General features: G+C 42.6%; 2 protein-coding genes and 1 long non-coding RNA gene across 7 annotated transcripts; 2 read left to right on the forward strand and 1 right to left on the reverse strand.

Annotated features, from left to right (window-relative positions):
* Positions 1-310: 310 nt before the first annotated feature.
* LOC135947770 (uncharacterized) lies at positions 311-19,096 on the forward strand. 4 transcript variants are annotated; one of them, XM_065496706.1, is made up of 8 exons: positions 311-540; positions 722-761; positions 819-911; positions 1,044-1,194; positions 1,614-1,892; positions 18,439-18,605; positions 18,662-18,836; positions 18,889-19,096. In XM_065496706.1, the coding sequence occupies exons 4-6, from the start codon at positions 1,119-1,121 to the stop codon at positions 18,600-18,602; spliced, it is 519 nt and encodes a 172-aa protein (XP_065352778.1). In that variant the 5' UTR covers positions 311-540; positions 722-761; positions 819-911; positions 1,044-1,118; the 3' UTR covers positions 18,603-18,605; positions 18,662-18,836; positions 18,889-19,096. The 4 variants fall into 4 exon arrangements, 2 of the variants coding, with proteins under 2 accessions (XP_065352778.1, XP_065352777.1); XR_010575713.1 differs by having other exon boundaries at positions 819-1,194; positions 18,446-18,605; XR_010575712.1 differs by lacking the exons at positions 18,439-18,605; positions 18,662-18,836; positions 18,889-19,096 and adding exons at positions 1,948-2,107; positions 2,162-2,336; positions 2,393-2,723 and having other exon boundaries at positions 819-1,194.
* LOC135934083 (uncharacterized) lies at positions 16,829-18,374 on the forward strand. The gene is made up of 5 exons (XR_010574061.1): positions 16,829-17,063; positions 17,248-17,287; positions 17,345-17,503; positions 17,570-17,720; positions 18,111-18,374. It is a non-coding gene; the product is annotated as an uncharacterized LOC135934083 (long non-coding RNA).
* A 2,227-nt stretch (positions 19,097-21,323) lies between the features above and the next one.
* LOC135945828 (uncharacterized) lies at positions 21,324-24,787 on the reverse strand. Of its 2 annotated transcripts, XM_065493743.1 has the most exons (21): positions 24,726-24,787; positions 24,573-24,672; positions 24,246-24,526; positions 24,157-24,190; positions 24,043-24,107; positions 23,869-23,983; positions 23,575-23,819; positions 23,452-23,520; positions 23,364-23,400; positions 23,248-23,315; positions 23,094-23,196; positions 22,745-23,044; positions 22,629-22,693; positions 22,536-22,571; positions 22,367-22,484; positions 22,199-22,323; positions 22,077-22,151; positions 21,991-22,027; positions 21,874-21,938; positions 21,717-21,813; positions 21,324-21,637 (listed from the first exon to the last, which is right to left on the reverse strand). In XM_065493743.1, exons 1-21 carry the CDS (start codon positions 24,759-24,761, stop codon positions 21,360-21,362), a joined length of 2,349 nt encoding a protein of 782 aa, XP_065349815.1. In that variant the 5' UTR covers positions 24,762-24,787; the 3' UTR covers positions 21,324-21,359. The 2 variants fall into 2 exon arrangements, with proteins under 2 accessions (XP_065349815.1, XP_065349806.1); XM_065493734.1 differs by having other exon boundaries at positions 23,248-23,400.
* Between the last annotated feature and the right edge of the window lie 1,849 nt (positions 24,788-26,636).

The raw sequence follows: 26,636 nt of genomic DNA on the forward strand, positions 1-26,636 counted from the left end.
CGCGCCCAAAGTGATCGAATTGAGAGACGTCAGAGCGGCGCGGTTGCGACGCGAGGGCAGCACCTCCATTGCTTTTTCATACCGGTTAACAATTGGATAAAATTTCCACGAAATAAACCTCTTTTTACCAAAAACGTCCATTTAAAGCAAATAAATGGTATTTTTTATTAAAATTTTAGTTTTTTTCAGTTTTAGAATAAACTTAAATTGGTTATTTGACATTTATATAAACAGGTTTGTTTAACCGACCAACCGGCACCTGGCACATGGCACCTGGCACCTGATGATGACACAAACGTCAAAAGGTAAACAAGCTGATTGAGCCGGCGGCCGTGTTTTTCTCGCGAATTGCGCACATTTGTCACGTTTTTCGCGTTTTGCAGACGATTGGCGGGGATGCAGCGGCTGTTGCACTCGTCGGCGCCGCTGTCGGCGCCGCCAGAAAAGGCCACGACCGGCAAGCTGCGGAAAAAGAGCGGCGACACGCTGAGCAAGTGCAGAAAAAAGGCGCTCGAGAACTGCGGAAAACTCGTCGCCAAGGTAACAAAAAACCTATAATTCGCCCCTGAAGAGGTGTAAAGGGCCCTCTAACCCTTCAGGACGCGCCTTCAAGGGAAATATTTTTTATCACAGAAATTTTGAGAACCTTTAAATTTTTTACCAGGCTCCTGTCCCTCAGGGTATTCAATTTTTTCCTCAAAATAATTATTTGACCTTTCAGGTGGTACCGTGAGGCGCCAGGTCTACTTAGAATCTCAAAGGTGCCTTTTACCCTGACCCGGAATTTCCAGATATAAATTTTTAAAAATAAAATTCAGGTTCGACTGGAGGGCCGTGGAAAGTATTAGCGGAGGGTGCAGGTGGTGCTGTCGGCCCAGGTCCAGTCCCAGTCCCAGGTCGACGTCGGGAAGGTTTTTAAAAAAACCAACAAAACCAATTTTCGGCTCTCCAAGTAATCGAAAACCGGTGTTAAATTAGAAAATAAAGAGCTTTTTGAAACAAAATTTAAAATATCGACCCTGAAAAAAATATTTTCTTTGCAGACACCTGTTGCGTGAGGAGCTCGCTGAGCTGACGAGGGTTGCCGATTATTGGCAGAAGCAGGAGGCGCTGAGAAAATGATACCCTGGGCAGGGAATCGCAGGTGGAGCAGCAGCACCGCCACTCCACCTTCGAGCGTTGAGTCGCACTCTCGTAAGTTAATTTATTAAAAATTGTGCTGATTAAAATTACGCACGACAGCAAAAGGCACGATCTGATTTTTAACTGTAATTTGTGATCTTATTGCTTCAAACAGGTGAATTACCTGCATTATTCACTGTAAAATGATTATCAACAATTATCTAATATTTGATGTGATCGCGAAAATAGCAAAATTAATTTCAAAAAACACCAATCTCAAAAATAAAATTCAGAATTAGCCAAATGGTGTGCTTGGAAACGAAATTAATTTGCATTTTGTTAACATAGATAATCGATATTCTACCCGGATCATGGATAAATTTGCTTCAATACATTTTTTCCAGTCTGTTCTAGGCCAGAAACTCTAAATTTATTTCGATTTTACGCAATTCTGCGTATTTCTATGCTTTTTTAAAAAAATCCGCTTTCAGGTGGACCCTGTGAGCATCCACCTAATGTCTGCGGCGCCGGCTGGCATGCACACATACCTCCGGCGACGGCGCCGTTCCTCGCCAAGTGGCGCCGCGCCCACGAGCAGCTTGCGGGCCCGCCCGGCGCACCAAGCGGCCCACGTCGCTACTGGTGGCCGCCGGCGGCCAGCAGGCCCAAGTACTCGAGCACCGAGTCGATGGCCACGAGCAGCAGCAGCAGCATGTCCAATTGTCCAGCATTGACTCGCCGCGCAGCTCCACCACAACCTCCGCTAGCAGGTTTTTTATTTTTAAGAAGAAAAATGCTTGGTATTCAACATTTTTTATTTTGCAGACGCAGCGACTCGCTGAGCTCGCACTCGTCCGGCCGACTCTGGCGGCGACCTCCGGAGGGCCGTGACTGGGCGGTGTCCACCCCTCGGCCTGCTCTCCAACGAACTGCCCATTTCGGACAAGTCGCACGAGCCAGCCTACGAAACCTCCGACAATAACAGGTTTTAGAGAAATTTCCCGTAAATTTCGGAGATTTGAACGCTGGGTTTTTGCAGAAAGTGGCAGAAAAGGCGTCGCCGAAGGGGAGGAAGCGGCCGCGACGCCGGTGGCGACACACGAGCTGCCGTGGGACATGCCGAAACACAAAAAATTGAACGTGAACCTGGGCTGCTCCGCCCTGAGCCCCAGGGGCGACGACGTTGACGTCAGCATCCCCCTCGAGCGGCAAGGGTGAGCTAGGCTTTCGGTTTACTCTAAATTTTTGTTACATTTTGCGTTGTACGCAGGTGGTTGCACGAAGCCATCACGCGCGTCAAGGCTGAGGCCGAACTGCGACTGCACCCTGAGGGCAGCTACCTCGACAGGCACAGCGACCAACCCCGATTAAGGCAATTATTTAATCAGTAAATGACGCCTTCTATTATTCGGGTGAGTTGCTGGACAAAAATAGCGTCCTCTGGTCCGGCGGAGACCTCCAACGACGGCGAAAAAGGGCAAAACGTGCGTGCGTCCACGTCGAGAAGCAGGCCAACGAGAAGCTGAGGGACCTACCGCTTCATTTGCCAACTGCCTCAATACTGTTATTCAAATAAATGTTTTATTTGTTTAAATAATCTACGAGTTGCGTATTATTTTTTCTCTAAACACTTAATTATTTATTTGCTCTGAAAGCAGGCCAATTGCTCTAGTAAAATTAATTAAAATCGCTGATTCGATAAATAAAAAAGCTTTCCGTGTGTCGCCGGTTGCATAGTTGCGACTTTTGCAGGCGCACGGCAGCGGCACGTCGTCAAAGTGGACGGCAGCTGCACCCCAACGGCACCCTCGAGCCGCCACCCTTCCTCCGACACGACCTCCACAGGTGCCGCGCTTCAACCACCTCGGCAGCTCTGCAAATATATTAAAAAATTGTCCATTTTTGGGATTTTAGAATGGAGTTTTTATATAAGTTTGCATTGGATTCGTCCTGGATTTGGCGCACCTGATGACAGGGTAGGCTTCGGCATTCTTGAAAATATCCATGCGTCGCCAGGTCGCCGCCCCTGTTCGTCTGGATGCTTGACAGATTCCAGTGTCCCTCTCAATATCAGGAACCAAATTTTAAGTTTTTTTTTCAAATACAAAGCTCGGTAGTTTAAAGATCTGTTTGTGTTAATTCAATTGAATATTATTGAAATTATCGTTTCAGCCACGAAAAGCTAACACCAAAGCAGAAAAATTAGAGGAGATAGCAAGATTTTTAATTAATTTATTTTCAAATGTTGCCAAATGAATTCTTATACTCTGCAAAGAAAGAGTTAATATTAAAATTAAAATGTGGCAGCGGCCTGCACTTAGCGCTTGATGCTCGCTTAATGTTTTTTCATTGGTACACCGCAGCGACCGCGAGCTGTTTGCTGCGATGATAATAAAAGGCGTCTCTTTCCTACTGTGCAATCGACCGCCTCTTACACAGATTTTACGTCTCAATTTAAATAATAAATTAATAAACAAATTGGTGGTTTTATTGGCGAGATTAGATTTCCCCGGGGAATTAGGAGCGTCCACTATTCCACCGAAGTTTTTTCATCTTTCATAAGAACGCACTTGTTTCGAAAAATGCTTAAAATTGCAGAAACCCCCGCAAAAGACAGTTTTTCGCCATGCAGTTGTTTTTTCCGGAAAAATGCGGGTTTCATACGAACCCTGCCCATGCCGCGATATCACGAATTAATATTTTGCTACTCACCAAGAAGCAGCAATATTAAATTAAATTGCCACGCTGAGCAAAAGCGATCATCTGTCGATCGCCCTTGCACTCACTTTTCGCCACATTAAAAGATTATGAAAATTCAGCTTAATTTCAAGCAGATTCCCTAAACAAGCTGTCAATTTAAAAGAATAGTGAGAAAGAAGGAGGAAAATTTATAATCTCTTGCGTGGAATTAGTGAAAATATTCAGATTTCCTGCAGACGCGCGAGCATTTTTTCATCTTCGGCCAGATGATTTGTCATAAACTCGATCGTGCAAGATCTGCCAGCACGGCGAGCGTAAAATCTTTCATAATTTGAGTTGAATATTTAATAAAGAATTTATTAACAAGCGGTTGGCGCGGCGCGCGCGCCAACGGCTGCCCGCGCGGTACTTCAGGCGCCTTCCGCCCTGCGGGCAACTCACCTGACCGTCGAGACGATCGCGCCACACGCGTTGGGTCCTGAGATCAGGTGGTGGGACCTGACGAAATCGTGCAATCAAATCGAGCACATCAAAATCCGGTCTTGGGGGCGGAACTCAGGTCAAGTGCCCTGAAAAAGGTCGTCAGGGTATGCCAGGTCGAAGCCCCATCCGAGACCTGTCCGATGAGGGGTCGTGGACGACGATTGGATCAGCGGTTGAATTTAAATAAAAATAAAATCATTTTTAGAACATTTCGACTTTTTCGAAAAATCGGCGGAAAAATTTGTAGTAATTCGAAATATGATCCGATTTTGGAAAACCTTACACGGAAGAATGTGCCCCATCTAGGGGCATCGATTGGTGCTGAAATCAGTGCCGTCCTGACCTCAGGGCTCCAAAAACTAAAGTTTTAAATGTCACATTTCGCGTTTGTTCGACTTAAAAAATTAATAACTTTGTTTCAATGGGTCGCAAAGTAAAATAAATAGAGTCGCCGTGAAATTGTGCGTCTGTTTTTCATAAATTTGCTGCTCCATGCTGGAGGTGCGCACCTGGCCCTGGCGCGAAAGGTTCGACTTGCGGCCGCTCGACACCGACGCCCGCGTGGAGTCGCGGTGCTGCTGCTCCACCTGCGAGTCACTTCCCAGGTCGTCCTTTTCGCCGCACCTTGCAACAAAATACCGGTTTAAAAAGTCGCTGAATAGAATATTTTCAGTTTCATTAGCAACTGAAACCAAGAATCACTAAAATTTATAAAAATTATAATTGTTTTCTTGCTTTTAATGCTTAATCAGGGCGAAAATAGGTTTATTTCGCGAGTTTTGGATCATCTTGATTGCCGGTATTCAAAGCAAAGCTTCTGCTGCGGTGAAACAAGTGCTGGCCTCGCGTAGCAACTGCCACAGTTTTCTGCTGCCAGCTTGTACTCCAGGACGCCTCAAAATTCGATCATTTTAGGCGCGAAAACCACGTTTTCTCTGTGGGAAGGAAACGGGAAGGAATTGGCCAGCAGGTCGGCGCGCGGCGCCCGAATGTGTGCTCATTTACGCTGCTTGTGTGTGTGTGTGCGCGCCGAGAGCGCGAAAACCGACCATTGAAAATAAATCGCCGTAATTCGCCAATGGGCCGGAAAATTCTCAAACTCGGTTTCGGATCATTGTTTGTCAATTAGAAGAGGATAGGATAGTAATAGTGGCTGGATTAAAATTAGAACTAAATTAATATTTCCCATTTTCATTTTAAGGGAGTTTCGATTTTTTGCAGTTTTTCAAGCTTCCAACCTGAATTTCAGCGGCGCAAAAAACGTAAAAATTAGGCATTTTTGTAGATTTTTGGATGCAATTTCATTTGAGAGTAAGCGCCGGCTCGGCGGGCCCCGTGAAAAAAAATCTATTACTGTCCGAACCGCGTTTTTTGGCATTTAAAAATTAATAACTTGGCTCCTATTGGTCGTAGAGTCAAAACCGAATGTTCGCTGCACTCGCCATTAAATCTCGCGTCTTTTAGGCACCATCGCCGTGGCTTCCAATGCCCTCTAAATTCGCGCAGAATGTCACATTCTCTTTTGAATTTTTTCTAAATTATCCTATGGACTGGAGGTCGATTTTGACTGCTGGAAACTTGATTAGGCTCCAAGATTGGCCGGATTTCATTCAAAAAATCCCATTTTTATAAAGAGGAGAATTAGGAGCAATGCCCAAAGCCCCTTGCAGAGGCCCCAAAAGGTCCAAGGGGTTGCGATGACCGATTCAATAATGACGATTGAGAACGAATGAATTGTTTGAAACCATTTTTGGCCTCTTGCTGCAGCTGCCGTGTTTCTGATGGACAAATTTTGCTGCCGCCGCGAGTCGTGAGTGTGTGAGTTTAAACGCGACACGCACGCCTTATCAAATTTATTGCGAGTCGCATCGCACACACATGACAGTTTTTTCTTGGCGAATTTTTCTTACAGTTTGCATAATTAACAACGTGCAAAACCTACCGACGGGAAATTCACCGACTAATTCAAGTGTTCGACCGACACAAACGAAAAGAGGATTTTTTCAGGTTTAATGGTTCCTAATGCAACGATCCCAAAATACAAATCCGTTTGTTGGAGGGAATATTAACGAGAAAGAAAAGTCATTGCGTTCGTAATTAATTTTAATAATAACGTAGAGCACCTTGAGATTAAGAATTAATAAGGTTTTCATATCGGGGTAAAACCATCTGATTTTAAAATTCGCATTGGAAATTTTTCAAACACACAGAACACGAATGTACATTTTGATTTTCGCAGCTCAAAAGGTATTTAAAAATTTGTAATATATACGATCAATTTAATTTTAATAAAACTTTCCTAATAAAAATGCTTTTATAAAATTGTCGGAGGAGGTGGAGCAAAAACACGCATGGCCGCCGCGCATCCTGATATTCCTGATTGGCTGACCAAAACACGTGGGCCACGGTGGCTTTCAGAGCAGAATAGAAAACAAATTTTCACGCGTGGTTTAATATTTATTCTTTGGATTTGTTGTTAAAGCAAGCTCTACTTTGATTATTGACATGGCCAAAATGATGTTCAGCGTGTTGCTCTGCTTCAAACTCCTCACGAGGACTCTTATACTCGAGAAAATAATTCAAATTTTCTTTTTAAACCCCTTGGAGAATTCAGCGGGATTTCCTATTCAATTAATTAATTGTCTAGGGTGCGTGCGCATTACTTGCTGCTTTGCACCTTTCCAGCATGCGTGATTTGGCTTCACCGAACGAATGTCTAGCGTTTCAAAAAAAGGCCTCGGTGCGGAGGCAAGTGGCCCTTGAGTGCAAGGCTGGGTCCCTGTGCGGCAAGGTGCGCCTATTCAATCCGTTCGCGGTAATATTCGCACGAGGGTGTGAGCATTCGTGGCAGTGCAGTAAGCGCCCTTCCCGCTCCGAGAGGACAGGGATACAAAAAATTAATAAATAAAATGTTGTTGTGGACGGCCTGCATTATTAAAAGCGCTAAATGCTCAATTTATATTTTTGATTGGCACGAACAGCGGCCGCGCCAGTTGCTAGCTGCGATAAGGCGTCGCTTTCGTGCCGTGCACTTGACCCTCTGACACGCATTTTATTTTACTCTGCACTTTAAACAATATTTAAACAAATTGGCGTTTTTAATGGTGGAAACGCGGATTCTAAAGCATTTTCTCCGAAGCCAGAACATATTTGTTGCTGACCACCATCGCCGGTTCAGTGCGTGTAGAATTAAGAAGATTGTTAATTAATTGAATAGGGAAATAACGATGGGTCGAAAGCCGCCGGGCTGCATTCCACGAGGGTTTTAAATTGGAAAATTAATTATTTCGAGTGTGAACTCCTCAGAAAATTAATAAAGATGTGAAATGCGGGGAAAAGATTAAAAAATAATAATTAAAGAAAATGTAACGAGCGCCAAAAAGGTTAAAGCTTTTAGTCCTAAATAAATATTTAAGTCAGTGAATTATGCGAGGGCAAATCCGAAGAATAAATAGACCGCGAAAATCCGTTTTCTATTCTGCTGCAAGAGCCAGTGCGGACCACGTGACAAGGCCAGCCAATCAGGTCGCGCGGCGGCCATGCGTGTTTTTCCTCCCGCAGCACCTCCGACAATTTTATAAAAGCTCACTGCTTCAAACATTTGTTTATTAGGAAAATTTTGTAACAATTAAATCGGATCATGAAGCGAAGTAATTATCGTAATTATAATTAAAAATTTTGAGATACTTTTTGAGCTGCGAAAATAAAAATATCCATTCGTGTTCTGTGATTGAAAAATTTGCAAAGATCCAAACTAAACGAATTTTCAGGGCATTGGAAGCCACGGCGATGGTGCCTAAAAGACGCGAGATTTAATGGCGAGTGCAACGAACATTTGGTTTTGACTCTACGAACCATAGGAGCCGAGTTATAAATTTTTAAATGCCGAAAAACGCGGTTCGGATGGTAATAGATTTTTTTCACGGGGCCCGCCGAGCCGGCGCTTACTCTCAAATGAAATTGCATCCAAAATGGTACAAATGAAGAATTTTTACGTTTTTTGCGCTGCTGAAATTCAGGTTCGAAGCTTGAAAAACTGCAAAAAAATCGAAACTCCCTTAAAATGAACATGGGAAATATTAATTTAGTTATTTTTAGTTTTAATTTTAATTCGGCCACGATTACTAGCCTATCCTCTTCTAATTGTCAAACAATGATCCGAAACCGAGTTTGAGAATTTTCCGGCCGATAGCCGAATTACGGTGATTTATTTTCAATGGTCGGTTTTCGCGCTCTCGGCGCACACACACACATGCAGCGTAAAAGAGCACACATTCGGGCGCCGCCGACCTCCTGACCAATTTCTTCCCGTTTTAGCGATTGATTCACACCGGGGGAGATTAAACAAAGTCAAATCTCGAGGTTTTTTTATCCTTGAGACTTTGCTAAAATTAATTTTAAGCGTTTTTTCGGTTTTGCGCTCGCAAAAATGGTTTTATTTTTGTCAAAATTCGGCCGCTTGGCCGATCGACGACCACGAACCCTCATCGGACAGGTCTTTGATGGGGCTTCGACTCGGCATACCCTGACGACCTGGTTCAGGGTACCCTGACCTGATTTACTGCCCGTAGTGCGTTTTTAAATGCAGTTTCGGCAGTTTCGTGCAAAATGGTCGATATACTTTTTCACCCTCACCTGTCACTCATCATCCGTCAGGTCGCACGACCTGAAACCGGATTATGTTGGTTTATGCCGTCACTACTTTTTGACAAATTTGTTTACCACGCCGCAATAATTCAACGAGTTGGTTGAAATGAGCACTGCCTGAGACGACCTTTACCAGGGTAGCCCACCCTGATATCGGTCCCGGAGCCACTTTTCGAGATTTTTCCGTCGCCACGCCGACCACTTTGACGGATTCCGAACTTTCGGCTTTTTTCAACACGATTCTCGCAAAAGCAGATTGGCTCGATGGACGCCGCACCCAAAGGGTCCACTTGCGCTTGATAATAAGATTTATTCAATTTTTTCTTAACAGGCACAAAATTCTGTGCCAATTACCAATGCCGACTCGCACGCGTTGAAATTTCCACTACGCATGCAGTTGTGCCTCGGCCTTTTCACCTATTTTATTTTTGTCCTATCTGAATATTGATAACAATCCTCGCTTTTTTATCATAAAAAGCAGGCCGAACTGCGTTTGAATATTTTTTTTCCATATTTTACGTCAGAAGCGGGGACGATAAAATTTAACGAGCTCCGTAGAGTTATCAATTTAAAAAATAAAAGAGAAAAGTGTTCGAACGCGGACGAACGTGATTCGTCCACGATTTATTTGCTATCTATTCAGTGCCTTGTCTGTGAATATAAAAAGGGCAGAAAAGCGTCGATTGGCACTGTCAGTGACACGATGGCGTTGGCTGCGCTTCTCCTTAGCGGCCTGCTCGTCTCAGGTACGACTTCCTCACTCTCTAGGTTGCATTCGAGCTTTTTTCCCCCATTTATCCTCTCAGCATTGAGAACGAACCTCAAATTTTCCTATACTGTTTCGTCTTAGATGCTTTGAATCACCAGGGCATTAAGGCTTGACATGTTTGAAAAATCCTTAACCTTCACGAAAGCTTCAAATTGTAGTAAGAATTAAGTTGATCGTGTAATTAACTGTTTTTACAGTTGTTTGGAGTCAGTCGGTGATTACTGATGCCGGACCCAATGAATTCCCCTACGTCGTGAGTGTCCTCGACTCAATTCTTTACCAAACTTGAACATCCAAGCTTTAATTTCAGGTGAAGATTAATCATCAAGGTTCGGGTTACCCTTACACCGAAGCTGCAGCAGTTGTCAGCAAGAGATACATACTGGCCTCAGGAAACATAAGAAATTTCTTGTGAATATAAATATAATTTTAAAATCAATCGCTCGACGTAACTGACCATTTATTTTGCAGACCATCAAATTTGGGTGTGACGGATCAATCAGGAAAGGTTCGGCCCGTAGCAAAGGTTCTAGCCTTTTTGAGCGATGCCATGGCTTATGTGAAAGTGTGTGACAAATTTGAAGGGGCAACCCTGCCGATGACGGCCTCCAGCTTCAACGACCTTTCTGCTGACGTGAATAGCACCGGTTTTTTGCTCTTCTACAATGCGTCATCGGTTAGTTTTACCTTTTTACATTGAAACCTCCTGTTTACTCGTTTTATTAAGCACGTCTTGAGAAAATTGCCTGCCTCCGCGAAGAGTAATGCAAACTGCTTTTATTCCTTCGGAGGTGCATTTGTTTGCCAGTACCAGGACTCCACTCCCGGTTACTGTTCAGTGAGTTCTCCTACTATCTATATCTCTATACCGAAGACTGAATGATTTATTCCGTTATTTGCAGTTTTATTCGGATTCAACGCCCACCTACACCAATAGGGCGTTAATTGCATTTGGAAGCCAGGTTCAGGCACAACTGTATACCATTTTTTGTAACACCACGACTGGCCAAATGTCTGATACATGGTACTTTCTTAACTTCAATTACTACCGCCAATCAATCATTGCTGCAATTCCCGAGATTGACATTAAATAATTTCTGACGAAACTCTGTGCAATTTCATGAAATAAAGAAATCAATTCTCAACCTTGCAAGACTCGTTTCTTTCATTAAAAGTGCAACACATTTACAAATTCCTGTCTGAGATGATTTTTTTTTTCTTAGAAATGGTTTTTTTTTGCGAATTAAATGTAGTTTTGCTTGGGTGTCATTATTATTCTTGGAAAGGTCAATACAATAAATACATTGAATAAAAAAAATGTAATAGCAAGAAATGGCGAACAGTACTAGCATTAAAAGCAATAAAACAAAATATTATTAATAAATTTGAGTGATTCTTGGTTTCAATTGCTAATAAAACTGCCAACTTGTTAAACCGGTATTTTGTTGCAAGGTGCGGCGAAAAGGATGACCTGGGAAGTGACTCGCAGGTGGCGCAGCAGCAGCAGCACCGCGACTCCACGGGCGTCGGTGTCGAGCGGCCGCAAGTCGAGCCTTTCGCGCCAGGGCCAGGTGCGCACCTCCAGCGGCTACTCCAGCCACATTTTCCATTTTTTTAAATTTAGCATGGAGCAGTTAATTTATGTAAAAAAGACGCAGAATTTCACGGCGACTCTAATTTTTTACTTTGCGACGCATAGCAACCGAGGGATTAATTTTGTAAGTTCAAAAAACGCGAAATGTGACGTGTTAAAACTTTTTTTCGGGGCCCAGGTGGGGCCCTGTGGTCCTGACGGCGCTGATTGTAGCACTAGACGATGTCCCTAGATGGGGCACATCCAGCCGTGTTCAGTTTTCCAAAATCAGACTTTATTTCCAATTGTTTTCGAAAATGTCGAAATTTTCTTAAAAATTATTTTATTTTATTTAAATTCGGCCGCTCGTTTGATCGTGAACCACGGCCCCTCATCAGACAGGTATCGCGGACGGGGCATCGACCTGGCATATCATAACGACCTTTTTCAGGGTACCCCGACCTGAGATCCTCTCCGAAGCCGGTTTTTTACGCTTTTTCAGTAAATTCGAGCATATTTGGTGATACTCGGCGACGATTCTCACATTGATACCTTTTATTGTTGCAAAATGCGTAATGTATAATTATTCCTCTGATAACACGCGCCTGCAGCAATTGGAAGTATGCAACCGGCGTTTTTTTTGCTTTGCAAGTTGCTTATTCTCACAGGTTAAAATGAAGACCTCAATCTATGCCTGAAGATAACTCGTATAAAACGACGTAATTTCGATTCCCACTTTCCTTGTCCCTATATTTTTTGATAAATGCGCCGCGCGTGCAGCGACTGTGAAATAGCGAGTGCAGCAAAAAATCCTGATCCAACGTGAGAGTGTTGATTGCCACGAACAGCGGCCGCGAGCTGTTTCGTGCGCGATAAGGCGTCCCTTTTGTGCAGTAAACTTGACCCCGTGACACACATTTTACGCTTCACTTTAAATAATATTTAGACAAATCCGCGGATTCTGGAGCATATTCACCGAAGCCAGAACGCATATTTGTTGCTGACCAACATCGCCGGTTCCGTTACACCTTTGTTCAGTCACTTGGGTTTTTTCCACGAGGGTTTTAAATAAGAAAATGTTTCAAGTGCACACAGTTCTCAGAAAATTAAGAAAGGTGTAAAATGCGAGTAGAACATTAAAAAAAATGTAAAAAAAGTTCCGAAAAGCTCACAACTTTTTGTCCTAAATAACTATTTAAGTCAGTGAATTATACGAGAGCTTGCTAAGAACAAATCCAAAGAATAAATAACAAATCACGCTTGAAAATCTGTTTTCTATTCTGCTGTAAGAGCCGGTGCGGACCACGTGACATTGCTTTTTTGTCAGCCGATCAGGTTGTGCGGCGTTTTTTAAAAGTCCATCTGACGGAATAATTTTAATAAAAAAAATTAAATCGGATAGCGAAGCGATAAAATTCTATTTAACTAATTTGAGGTACACATTTTGAGCTGCCAAAATAGAAATGCTCATTGGTCCATTGGTGTTGTGTGCTTGAATAATTTCCAAAAATCAGATGCTCTCACCCCGACATGAAAACCTTATTAATTCTTAATCTCAAGGTGTTCTACGTAACAATTTTTCTTTCTCGTAAATATTCCCTCCTACAAATGGTTTTGTAAATGGATTTGTAAGTTGGATTTGAAACCATTAAACCACAAAATAAAAATCCCCTTTTCATTTGTGTCTGTCAAATATTTGGAATAGTCGATGATGGCTACAAGTTGTTAATTCTGCAAACTGTAAGAAAAATACGCCAAGAAAAAAGTGTCATGTGTGTGCGATGCGACTCGCGGTAAATTTGATAAGGCGTGCGTGTCGCGTTTAAACTCACACAAAATTTGTCGATCAAAAACACGGCAGCTGCAGCAAATGGCCAAAAATGGTTTCAAACCGTTAATAAGTTCTCAACAATCGTCATTATTGAATTGGTTAACAGCACCCATTTGCGCGAATTTTCAGAGCATTGAAAGCCACGGCGATGGTGCTTAAAAGACGCGAAATTTTAAGGCGAGTGCAACGAACTTTGGGTTTTGAATCTACGACCAATAGGAGCCAAGTTGTTAATTTTTAAAGGCCGAAAAACGTGGTTCGGACATTAATAATTTTTTTCGTGGGGTCCTGATGGGAACACCGATCTACCACTTACTCTCAAATCAAATGGCATCCAAAAAGCTACAATTGCGGATTTTTCACGTTATTGGCGCCGCTGATATTCAGGTTGGAAGCGTGAAAAACTGCAAAAAACCGAAACTCCCATAAGAATTACACGGGAAAAATTAATTCAGTAATTTTTTTACTTTTAGTTTTAATTCGGCCACGATTACTAGCTTATCCTCTTTTAATTGTCAAACAATGATCCGAAACCGAGTTTGAGAATTTTCCGGCTGATAGCCGAATTACGGCGATTTATTTTCAATGGTCGGTTTTCGCGCTCTCGGCGCGCACACACACAAGCAGCGTAAAAGAGCACACATTCGGGCGCCGCCGACCTCCTGGCCAATTCCTTCCCGTTTTAGCGATTGATTCACACCGGGGGAGATTAAACAAAGTCAAATCTCGAGTTTTATCATTGAGACTTTGCTAAAATTAATTTTAAGCGTTTTTTTCTGATTTGCGCTCGCAAAAATGGTTTTATTTTTGTCAAAATTCGGCCGCTTGTCCGATCAACGACCACGAACCCTCATCGGACAGGTCTTTGATGGGGCTTCGACTCGGCATACCCTGACGACCTGGTTCAGGGTACCCTGACCTGATTTACTGCCCGTAGTGCGTTTTTAAATGCATTTTCAGCAAAATTTTCTAGTCCGAATTAAAATTTGAGATTTTGGTCAGTCAACGCGCAGTGAATTTTATTTTTGAGAGGTCGAGTAGGGGTGAGAGGGGCGAATGATATTCAATGGCAAGACGTTGATTTAGAAGGTGGTGATTGTGGTGCGCGCGAAAGGTGGCACTCTCGGCTTCGCTCAGGTCGCGGCGGTGCGAGTCGGAGAAGCGGCGCGACGCCACTGCTGCCACCTCTCGCACGCCGACCACAACACTGCAACACGAGTCCAAAATCCGCACGGCACTCGCTCTTTCTCCGACCTACTGAAAAATATAGGTCAGTGTGACAAAACCAGTAGAAGAGGGTGAGTTTTCATCAAAGGCGGCTTTGAGGGCAGCAGCTGCCGGAGGACGAGTAGAATATGGGAGAAATGAAAAAAGGTCCAAATCACCCGCTCTCTCATTGCGTGTCCTCATCACCCACTTGTTAAATTTCACTTGCAGTCAACATTTCCGGAAACAGCGCGTTTTATTTCATTTAGAAATTTCCCAAGTGTTCCTGAAAATTGGTCCGATAATCTCTGACTAAAATTTAAGAGGAAAATGTTAAAGAGTGGACGCTAAATTATTCCATGTTTAACAATTCAAAAGAAAAAAACCGGAGTCAATATTATATATATATGCGTTTAGTAAAATAGTTAATTAAAATAAATAAATAATAATATTTAAACCGCCCCGCCGCACGCCTGAAGCACTCGTTCGAACCGCGCGCCGCCCGCGAGGTGTGCACGGGAGCGGGCCGTGCTGCTGCCGCCTTTCACACGCCGGCGAGCGCAAATACTTAAAAATCGAAATAAAAAATTCAAGCGAAGCCACAACGACGAATCTCAAGATTTGAGTTTGTGTCAACGCGCCCGGTGCTCAGAATTTGATATAGCGGGATTATAATGCCCAGAGGGTCGGTGGCGCCCTGTGCCCATTTTCTCAATTCGTGTGCATAAGGTTAACATATGGGAGAAATCGGCGGAACGGCCCGCGATAATTACGCGATATTTAGGAAGCATTCAACAATTTTGTAATAAAAAAAAAATCGAAAAATCCGAAAAAAGTCGACGCGCCGGTGTGCAAGTTGCCGACTTCAGCGCACAAATGAGCATTTGCGGAACTCATTCAGCGAAGCCGAAAAGAAGCGTTTGCACCGGCAAAAACACGTAATAGCAGCCCTGAGGAAGGTCGGTGGCGGGCGAGGGTGAAAAATCGGTGCCAAGTACCGCCGACCGTGCTTGAAAGTGCAGAAAAAAGCACGAAAATCACGCTTCTGTAGTGATCTCAGGTCGGGGAACCCTGAAAAATGTCGTCAGGGTATTTCTCATGAAAGCCGAGCTAAATACCTATCTGAGGTCCAGGATAGCACGAGCGGTCGAAATTTGCGGAAAATAAAACCATTGCCGGCCGTGGACTCGTCGCAAGGAACCGATCAAAAACCCGAAAAAAATAATTTTAATTTTTCTATGGGTTTTAAAAATCCCAAATTTGGTACGCAGACGCGTGTTTGTCGTCCTGGTTTGGTGGATCAGGCATATCCGACTAAAATATTGGTCACGGTGGAAACAAATTCCGAAAATTGTGATTGTTTTGAAAATTTGGCGAAAAAAATTCACTTTGTTTCCAAAAATGGTCAAATTTTGAAAAAACACACTCGGGCAGACACTTACCTACACGAAAGACGAATCCGCGGTGCCAAAGCATCGCCGCACAATAATGCGCTCATCTCCGTGTGTCGATTTGCCTTTCGCCTCCATTCACGAAATTAATTCTCAGATTGTGCACCGCGAGAGAGTCGAGGAACCGCATTCGAGTGTCGTAATAAAATGCATTTCTTTATTTCCGTATTTTCAACCTTCCTCCACCACTGTTTCAACGAGCATTCAATTTGCGTTATCTGCCGCTGGCCGTTGATAGAAAAATAAACGGCATAGTGAGTGTCGGTCGGTCAATTTCCTCTGCTGCATTGCGTTAAAAAAGGAATTGCCCTCTTTAGTAATAAAGTCAATTAATAAATTGACTCGATTCCAAAAATAATAAAATTATTGTGGCTTATAGCGCTTGAATGCTCACTTTTATTGTTGATTGCCAGCCACCACAGCGACCGCGAGGTGTTTGCTGCGCGTTAACTTTTGTGATTTGCACTTGACCCTACGAGACGAATTTCGTGCTTCCCTTTAAAAAGTTCATTTCAGATCCACCTGACCAAAGGCGCAGGTTGCAGAGAGTCATAGCAGAGCCCAATTTCACTCAGGGAAATTTGTAAAAATTATTATTAATTTTTTAACGATTCATAACATAGTAAATGTTGCACATGGTTCGATTCTGCGCGGTTTTTATATTTAATCCTCACTTCCTCTCGTCTCCTTTGAAAATTAGGCCGTCGACACGCAACTGCCGCACCTATTCCAAGGAAGCAACGTGGTTTTCGCGCCCAAAGTGATCGAATTGAGAGACGTCAGAGCGGCGCGGTTGCGACGCGAGGGCAGCACCTCCATTGCTTTTTCATACCGGTTAACAATTGGATAAAATTTTCACGAAATAAACCTCTTTTTACCAAAAACGTCCATTTAAAGCAAATAAATGGTATTTTTTATTAAAATCTTAGTTTTTTCAGTTTTAGAATAAACTTAAATTTGTTATCTGACATTTATATAAACCGGTTTGTTTAACCGACCAACCGGCACCTGGCACCTGATGATGACACAAACACAAACGTCAAAAGGTAAACAAGCTGATTGAGCCGGCGGCCGTGTTTTTCTCGCGAATTGCGCACATTTGGCACGTTTTTCGCGTTTTGCAGACGATTGGCGGGGATGCAGCGGCTGTTGCACTCGTCGGCGCCGCTGTCGGCGCCGCCGGAAAAGGCCACGCCCGGCAAGCTGCGGAAAAAGAGCGGTGACACGCTGAGCAAGTGCAGAAAGAAGGCGCTCGAGAACTGCGGAAAACTCGTCGCCAAGGTAACAAAAAACCTATAATTCGCCCCTGAAGAGGTGTAAAGAGCCCTCTAACCCTTCAGGGCGCGCCTTCAAGGGAAATATTTTTTATCACAGAAATTTTGAGAACCTTTAAATTTTTTACCAGGCTCCTGTCCCTCAGGGTATTCAATTTTTTCCTCAAAATACTTACTATTTGACCTTTCAGGTGGTACCGTGAGGCGCCAGGTCTACTTAGAATCTCAAAGGTGCCTTTTACCCTGACCCGGAATTTCCAGATATAAATTTTTAAAAATAAAATTCAGGTTCGACTGGAGGGCCGTGGAAAGTATTAGCGGAGGGTGCAGGTGGTGCTGTCGGCCCAGGTCCAGTCCCAGTCCCAGGTCGACGTCGGGAAGGTTTTTAAAAAAACCAACAAAACCAATTTTCGGCTCTCCAAGTAATCGAAAACCGGTGTTAAATTGGTAAATAAAGAGCTTTTTGAAACAAAATTTAAAATATCGACCCTGAAAAAAATATTTTCTTTGCAGACACCTGTTGCGTGAGGAGCTCGCTGACCTGGCGAGGGTTGCAGATGATTGCCAGAAGCAGGAGGCGCGGAGAAAATGATACCCTGGGCAGGGAATCGCAGGTGGAGCAGCAGCACCGCCACTCCACCTTCGAGCGTTGAGTCGCACTCTCGTAAGTTAATTTATTAAAAATTCAATTGATTAAGTTAACGCACGACAGCAAAAGGCACAATCCGATTTTTAACTGTAATTTGTGATCCTCTTGCTTGCAACAGGTGAATTACCTGCATTATTCACTGTAAAATGATTATCAACAATTATCTAATATTTGATGTGATCGCGAAAATAGCAAAATTAATTTCAAAAAACACCAATCTCAAAAATAAAATTCAGAATTTTGTGAACATAGATAATCGATATTCTACCCGAATCATGGATAAATTTGCTTCAATGCATGTCCAGTCTATTTGTAGGCCCAATAAATCTATAAAAATGGGGATTTATTTCAATTTTACGCAATTCTACGTGTTTCCATGCATTTTTAAAAAAAATCCGCTTTCAGGTGGACCCTGTGAGCGCATCCACCTAATGCTTCGGATGCTAAGCCGCGCGGTGCGTGTCTGCGGCGCCGGCTGGCATGCACACATACCTCCGGCGACGGCGCCGTTTCTCGCCAAGTGGCGCCGTGCCCACGAGCAACTTGCGGGCGCCCGCCCGGCGCACCAAGCGGCCCACGTCGCTACTGGTGGCCGCCGGCGGCCACCAGGCCAAAGTGCTCGAGCACCGGGTCGATGGCCACGAGCAGCAGCAGCAGCATGTCCAATTGTCCAGCAGGTTTATTTTTCTTTCAAAGAAGAAAAGTGCTAGGTATTAAATATTTTTATTTTCAGAGTTCAGACGCAGCGACTCGCTGAGCTCGCACTCGTCCGGCCGACTCTGGCGGCGACCTGAGGAGGGCCGTGAGCGGCCGGTGCCCGCCCCTCGGCCTGCTCTCCAACAAACTGCACATTTCGGACAAGTCGCACGAGCCAGCCTCCGAAACCTCGGACAATAACAGGTGAGTTTTTGAGAAATTAATTTCGGCGGAGATTTGAACGCTGGGTTTTTTTGCAGAAAGTGGCAGAAAAGGCGTCGCCGGAGGGGAGGAAGCGGCCGCGACGCCGGTAGCGACACACGAGCTGCCGTGGGACATGCCGAAACACAAAAAAATGAACGTGAACCTGGGCTGCTCCGCCCTGAGCGCCAGGGGCGTCGACGTCGACGTCAGCATCCCCCTCGAGCGGCAAGGGTGAGCCTCTCGGTTTACTCTAAATCTTTGTCACATTTTGCGTTGTACTCAGGTGCTTGCATGGCGCCATCACGCGCGTCGAGGCTGAACTGCGACTGCACCCTGAGGGCAGCTACCTCGTCAGCAACAGCGACCAACCCCGATTAAAGCAATTATTTAATCAGTAAATAATGACGCATTTTATTATTCGGGCGAGTTGCTGGCCAAAAACAGCGTCCTCTGATCCGGCAGAGACCTCCAACGACGGCAAAAGGGTCAAGAAGCAGTCCGACGAGAAGCTGAGGCTCCGACACCCACCGCTTCGTTTGCCAACTGCCTCTCAATACTGTTATTAAAATAAATGTTTTATTTTAATCTACGAGATGCGTATTATTTTTTCTCTAAACACTTAATTATTTATTTGCTCTGAAAGCAGGCCAATTGCTCTAGTAAAATTAATTAAATTCGCTGATTAAATAAATAAAAAAAGCTTTCCTTGTCTTGCCGGTTGCATAGTTACGACTTTTGCAGGCGCACGGCAGCGGCACGTCGTCAAAGTGGACGGCAGCTGCACCCCAACGGCACCCTCGAGCCGCCACCCTTCCCCACATTTCCATTTAACTACTCTGCTCTTGGTGGAAGTGATAAAAAGGTTTGTACCGTGCATGTGCCTCGTCCTCCTCCACGAAAAATGAGGGCAGGGAAAATAATGGCCTGGTGAAATGACGTCGGCAGCAGGTGAAATTTATCTTAGATTTAAAAATAAAACGAGAGCCGAGAGAGACGTTCAAAAGAAGCAGCTAAGCTACATCCCAAAAAATCTGAAAGTGTTAAGCTAGCCAATGGACTCGCCGATCCCAAAAATAAAATCAGAACGCGTAATATATGCAGGTGTGGCCACTCGACTCAAATATTGAGTTACAAGCCAAACAGACTGCCAAATTAATATTAACAAAATCGATGCAATTTTTCTGCAGCATATTTAAAGAGCAAAATATCAGCATTGCCAGCTTTGTCAGCTGCTCGTCTCACTCGAGGTTGGATTCGTGCTTTTTCCCTATTTTTTTCTCTCAGCATTGAGTACGAACCGCAAATTTCCTTACTCTTTCGTCTTAGATGTTTTAACTGGCGAGAAAATCACCAAGGCCTTCAGTCTTTTATTTTTATTTTTGCAGTCCTGGGTCAAATACATTTTTGCCAGTTTTAATCAGTCGGGAAATATTTTATTTACAGGCGAGAAAAATATTATTTTCTTAGACACAATAATTTATTTTATATCTCAATAATTTAGTTATTTTATAAAATTCGTTTGAAAACACGCGCCTGCAGAAAGTGGAAGCATGCAACCGGCGTAGATTTAATGCTTTGCGAGGTGCATATTCTCAGCTGAAAGATAACACTATCGTGTTTGTAGAAAATATTTCAGCTGCGGGATAATTGCAGGAAAACTGGCCGACAAGAATAGGAATACTTTCCCGAACGCATCGAGTTATTGATGTGTAGGAGATACACACTGCAAACACAGAAAAAATAGACTGTTGGTTGTTAAAAAAATACTGCTTTTCCAGATTTTCATCCACCCTAGCCAGAACTACCTTCCCCGCTTCCGTGTGTCTATGAAACCTGTGAAATTTTGTATTAAAATAATCCTGTCAGTTGGATTATTTACCAAAAATGCTCAAAGTGCTTTTAAATTTAATTAAAATTATCTATTATGACTTTTAATGAGTGTTTCGTGTCTTCAGAGGTTGTATATCGATTTACTATCGGAGTAACCCATTAAAAGTTTGATTTGCACCGAAAAAAAACCAGCACAAATCCGTTTAAATAAAAATGGTGGGTTGTTAAATGTTTAGTTTTCTTACAATTATAAACCAAGGAAAAAGGGTTGTTACTCCGAGCGAAATGACCACTCGACTCCGGGGTTGACACCCATCCGATGGCTGTTTTAAAAAATGCAGAGCTCGTAGGAGATTTAAGCTGAAAATTCAAAATTTCGACTTTTCAATCGTTGCAATCCTCTAAAATTGCTGTACAGCCTCGAAAAATATTCGGATTTTCACAGAGAAAACTCAGCCTAGTAGAACACCGTGCGGTCCTGTGAAATTGGATTTCTTCATTTCAGCCGCAACGAGCGTTCATAATTAAAATAAACGCTCCCTGGGCAGACATAATTGTGGGAGCTATGCAACCGGCGCGTCACGCACGCTTGGCAAAAAGCCGAACTGCGTTTTTGGCAGTCGATATCATAAACATGTCTCTTATCTCCGTCGCAAGCTTACAAATTATACTTTATTGCTCAAGAAAAATGGGTCGAGTTAATTTTTCTTTTATTTTACAGCATAAACATTAAATTCTTGTAAGTTTTTGATAAGTCTTAAATTCAGTCGCCACTACTCTCGCTACATAGAAAAATCAATTCTCTTTTTAACGTAATTATTGAAGGATTTTTGAAATAAATGATTTAATAGCTCGGCAAAGAACGCAGCCAATTTATTTTAAAACAAACACGCGTACGTTTCAAAATCCAAACAAATTTAGCGATCACAGTTGCTCGCATATAAACGATTTTAAAGGTGACGACCAATTAGTAAAATTGTAGAACATTTCGTGGATGTTCGCAGTTGGCAGGTTGACCAAAAGCAGTTTGAGAAGGTTCACGTGGAACGTGACGACGCATTCGGTGCACGGATACCTGAGTATTCCGGTTGAGTAGCCGTAGATATCCTGAGGCAACAGCTTGCGGCTGCGACACCACACCTCGCGCGTCTGGTCGATCGATTCAGTTTCGCCCAAAAGTATGTTGAATGGGGTTTGTTTGTCTGCAAAGGCGAAATTAAAAGTTTCTTAATGTCACCTCCATCTTCGTATTTATTTGACAGCAAAGAATAATTTATTTACTTGATATTTTCAGGGCCAATTGCAGGTCTGCCAGGGTCGCTGGTTCAAAGAGTTTCATTCCAAGAGCGCAGCAATGATTGAACGCTGCAATCGCATGCTGAACACAGATTATTCAACTCGATCAAAAGGTCGAAAACATATTTGTGAAATCTCCCACCGTGTTGCCAACGGTACCGAAAAAGTAGGTCCTTCCGTTCACAATCACCCTACTGCCGAATTGGTCTGCGTGGAAAATTAATTCGAATTTTGGCTTTTCACAATATAATCTAATTACCTTTCCCCTGGCTGTTGAAGGTATTGATGACCGTCGCCTTCAATTTAAATAAAATTATTCAAAGAATTTAAAAAAATAATGCATACATTCGAAGTACACGGATAGCGATCAGACATCCAGCAACTTCGACGCTTTGGAACACAAGGAAGGGGAGGGGGTTGCTGTAAAAATAATTTTAATCCCAGAAAAAATAAAATCTTTTGAATACAGCGACCACTGATGACGCATTGTCACTTTGAGCACTATTATTGACGATTTTCGCGACCAAATCTGGCTCATTTTTCAGACCGCATTTGTATGTTTCGTAGGCAACCACGCACTCGTCGTCAGATTCTATTAAATCATAATATAACATATTTTTAAATAATTATCAAACTTTTGCTGCTGCATCCGTCATAAGCAATGAATCCCTGTTCCATCTTGACGGGATCGTCTTCAGCGGCGATTTCTACTTGACGCAGCATTTCAATGCTGCTCACTCCGCCGGATTTAAACTGTTAAAATAATATTAAAAATGGTCCAACGTGGATTTTCCCCTCAAATACCATTCCAACCTCGGTGCCAACGCATTTCAAGAAGCACTATACGATTAAAAACTAAATTATATTAAACCAAAACATAAATTTTGTACCGCGCACCTTCAGATTTAACGAGACATTTGCTGAACTTAAACCACTATCGTTCGAAAGCAAGTCAATTTCATCTAAAAAAAATTGTCAGCATTTTTAAATATAAAAATAATTAAAATCTGTACAGCTGCTAATATTCCAAATTTCTGCGCATTCAGATTGGATCTGAAGCTGAGACGAGGCCGCACTTCTCCCAACATCGCACAAAAAATTCTTTTCCTCGGCGCAATCGGCGGTGGCGAGAAGCGAAGATTCGTTTCTCGCCTCGAGATAAACGCAATTTAGGCCTTTCACCGGGTGTCCCTCCTTCCACCTGAGCTCAGGGTTGACGAAATCGCGGTCTAGGGTGCACCACCTGAAATTTGAGGTGCACCCCAGGTTCGTTCCGGAAAGCCAGTAATCGCCCACGGTCAAAGACGCGAATTCTTCGAATTAAATTTAATTTAAAAATTAAATAAAAGGCTTCCGTTCTACTTGTCATCAGTTTGGAAATGCAATTCAATTTCCCAGACGACTCAATAGGCGTTAAATTCAATCCAATAGCGCAGCACCGATCCCTGGCATTCTTCCAGGAAGACTATTATTTGATCAATTGCAGGCGGAGATGCGAATTTATAAAATTTGAAACCTTAGTTTTGGTGTAGGTCAAAATACTCCGGCCACAGCTATCGTACCACTCGCCGTATGAGGGGTAATCTGTATCGAAATATATATTTATTAAAATTTCGAACAAAATATCCTCACCTATAAGAAAGTTATTACTCGCGTTGAAAAGTTTGACCTTTTTAATTTCAAAAATTAAATGCACTAAATTAAATTCAACTCAACGCACGTCTCGCCGGCATTTATTCAAAGGGCAAGAGGCAACACACGCTGGCTTTTGGGTCACAGTGAGCTGAGTCTGAAATAAAAGGGTTTCATGCATATTTTGCGAAATTGCATGATGATTTCATACCTTGCAAGCGTAGATGTATCTGTTGGTGCAGTTCCTGTCGGTCATGATGGCGGCCGTCGCGTTCAAAACGAAGCGAAAATGCACGCAGCTCTCGTTTCCGTTTTTGTTGTCGGGCTGGCCGCGCTCCCAAGTCAGACTCGGGCTGAAAACCGTGGGTCCGTCGGCTTTGCACCACGACCAATGACCCAAAGGAGCACCCTTCCTCGTTCCAGAAGTCCAGTAATTGAAATTCATCTTCCAGTCGGCTGGAATAGGTTTTTATTTGTGGCTTTTTTGATAATCTTAAGCACAAACTGGCGTTTTTTCCAATTGTCAAGCTGGACAGGCCCTGTTGCTCGGCCGCATCCTCGAGATTGAGCGCCTCCATTCCCAAAGCGCAGCATTGCTGCCAGCTGGACGACCAGGACATCTATTATGTCAAGAAATAATTAATTTCTTGAACTTTAATGATTAATTAAATTTATTAACCGGCTTGTTTCCCAAAAGATACGTGAAGTTGCCAACGTTGAGCCACACTCCGTAAGAGTTTTTGTCTAAAATAACCAATTTTGAAAACCCCATTAAGATCTTTAAACCGTGTACCAATTAAATTTCCAGAAGCGTCGAATAAGGAAACCTATGAAATTGAAAATAATTTAGAAATTTATTTATAAATAATCCTGAGATCGCACGTTTTTGTTGCACTGTTTGGGACAATCGACGGAAAAGTGGCAAATGTAGGGCAGACTCTCTTCACAATTCCTGAGCACCATCCCCTTTTGGGGGGCGGTTGAGAGGTCAAGGGCCAGACAGCGGTTGAGGGTGGACGGAGCGGCAGTGGTCGGCATCCAAAATTGCGTCGCGGAAACCAATTCCGTGGAAATGTTGAAGCCGATGGAGCACCAAGCGAATTTGTGCTCCAAATCGCAGTTGAGGTCTTCGTTTGAGCCGCTCGTCCAAAAAGTTCCAACAGCTGATTCCATGAGTTAATAAATTTACGTCCAAAAATTTGATCAAACCTGTCAAAGAGGCCAGACAGTTCAGCTCGTCGAGAGAAGTGACGGCCAAAAGCGCTATTCCCATCGACTCGCATCGCAAAGTCGCTTCGTTTCTCGTCACCTTGTGATTTTTTTTAATTTATTTTAGTTTTAAATTTTTACAGGAATTTTTACAGCCATGTTTGAGAGGAAATAATTTTTGGTACACATAGCGGCTGCCAACTGCGTGGAACCATCCGCTGCTAATGAGTGAATTTTGTTGAATTTTTGAATGGGCCATTTTAATTCTTTCATTTGACCAAGTTTAAAATTTTCAACAATTACAAACAGGCTTAATTTGGCCAAAAATAATATCATGTATTTTGAAAATTGTTGATTATTGATACAAAAATCCCTTCAAAATAAATTCTTCAACAAAATGCTTAAATTTTAATTAACATTACTTACGCGGAGCAGGTTTTATTATTGTTGGAGATTTCTTTTAAAGAGTGGTTAATATTAAAATATCTAGCTTATCTGAAGGATAATCGTACCAATCGGTAGTTTTTGTAATCCGAACACGTTAAATGACACGGCGCGGGCTTAATTCATTTTCAAAGGTTTGATTTAGAAAATTGTAGTTACTAAAACATTTCAACTCACCGTGGTGGTGGTTTTTGCTGTTGTTTCTTCAATTAAATTAGAGGGTGATTTTAGATCGTGCGGGATTATTGTCGTGATTGCAGAGAAATACGTCGTAGTCGTGATTGAATAAATATTTGTCGTCGGGATTGTAGAAATATCGGTAACACCTCTATCTGAGGACAAAAAAGTCGAAACGGTCGTCAAATCAGCACTAACTTGTCCATTTTCTGTGTGATCAGCCACGGCAAAAGTCTCTCCAGGATTTTGTGCTGTTGATTTGTCCTCTCAATTGTTACAAATAAATGATAAATTATTTTACTCGTTTTTTCTGCAGTAATTGCTGAGAGCGGGGTAGAAATGTTGTTCTGCTCGTGGAATTAATTTTATTTTGTTTTGGAAATATTTAAATACCAAAATACATACTTGATTTACTCCGAGCAGCTTGGTAGAAGAAGTTCTCCTTTCTGTTGGACTGCAAGTTTTGAATCCGCAGCACTTGACGATGTATTTCCTCCGCATTGGATGATTTGAATGACCGGAATTTCCTTTCATTTTCTTGGAATTCTTTTTTCTGCTCTGTAAAGGAGATTGAAATTATTCAAATTCTTATTAACGTTCGGCATATAATTACTTGCGGTAGAGCCTGTCCGATGCTGAAGAGAACCATTGAAACGAGGCACACGTTCCACAAATTCATTTTATATTATTCGCCGTCTCTCTCGTTCAACCAAGTTGTGATTTTTGATGCCACTTGGAAGTGTGTTTCTCGTCAACTCCAACAGCGTGTTAGTTTCCGGTTTGGAGAGGCGACAATCATACAAGTTGCGTCATATATTTCACATGCCGTGTTCCTATTTACCTGACACATTTTTCCACTCATCCTGTTCAGGAGGACGTTAGCTAGCGTACATAAGCCGATTCACGGACGTAATACATGATCCTATGTAAATGGCAGCCATTTTACATTCCTCACGAGTGACGCCATCAACTGACTACAGCGATGTGTCAGACATTCTCCCACCTGTTTAGTAAACCCAAGGGGAAACGAAAGTGAAAATACAATTATTCATTTTATTTTTTATTTTTTACTCAAACATATGACCAAATATTCCAAAACAAAATATAATAGAATACACAAGCAAAACTATCTTTTAACAATTATGGTAAAGACAATCTAAAAATAATAAATGCAAACTGAAATTAATATACCAAGAGCTCCATAGAAGACTTTGAACAATGGCTCATCTGCAATTTGAATTCAATAACTGGATGGCATTTCGAAGTCTCCCTATTAATTCCTTTAATTTTCCTTTTTTTTAATAGTTCTTATCTTCTTATTTTCTCAAGCAGTATAGTGCCAATATCAGATAGAGAACAGGAGTTTTTCAATCACATATCCACTTTACTTGGTGATAATTTTCATCAAAATCAACGCAAAGTAGCTGCACGAATTCAACAGAG

The sequence above is a fragment of the Cloeon dipterum genome, chromosome 1, assembly GCF_949628265.1.
Source record: "Cloeon dipterum chromosome 1, ieCloDipt1.1, whole genome shotgun sequence".
Lineage (NCBI taxonomy): Eukaryota > Metazoa > Arthropoda > Insecta > Ephemeroptera > Baetidae > Cloeon > Cloeon dipterum.

Coding starts and splice junctions, on each gene's coding strand:
- LOC135947770 (XM_065496705.1), top strand. CDS start 1,119: ATGATACCCTGGGCAGGGAATCGCAGGTGGAGCAGCAGCACCGCCACT. Junction 1,195..1,613: donor GAGCGTTGAGTCGCACTCTC/GTAAGTTAATTT, acceptor ATCCGCTTTCAG/GTGGACCCTGTGAGCATCCA. Junction 1,893..18,438: donor ACCACAACCTCCGCTAGCAG/GTTTTTTATTTT, acceptor TTTTATTTTCAG/AGTTCAGACGCAGCGACTCG.
- LOC135945828 (XM_065493734.1), bottom strand. CDS start 24,761: ATGTGTACCAAAAATTATTTCCTCTCAAACATGGCT. Junction 24,673..24,725: donor ATTTCCTCTCAAACATGGCT/GTAAAAATTCCT, acceptor AAAAATCACAAG/GTGACGAGAAACGAAGCGAC. Junction 22,324..22,366: donor TGACGGATGCAGCAGCAAAA/GTTTGATAATTA, acceptor ATGATTTAATAG/AATCTGACGACGAGTGCGTG.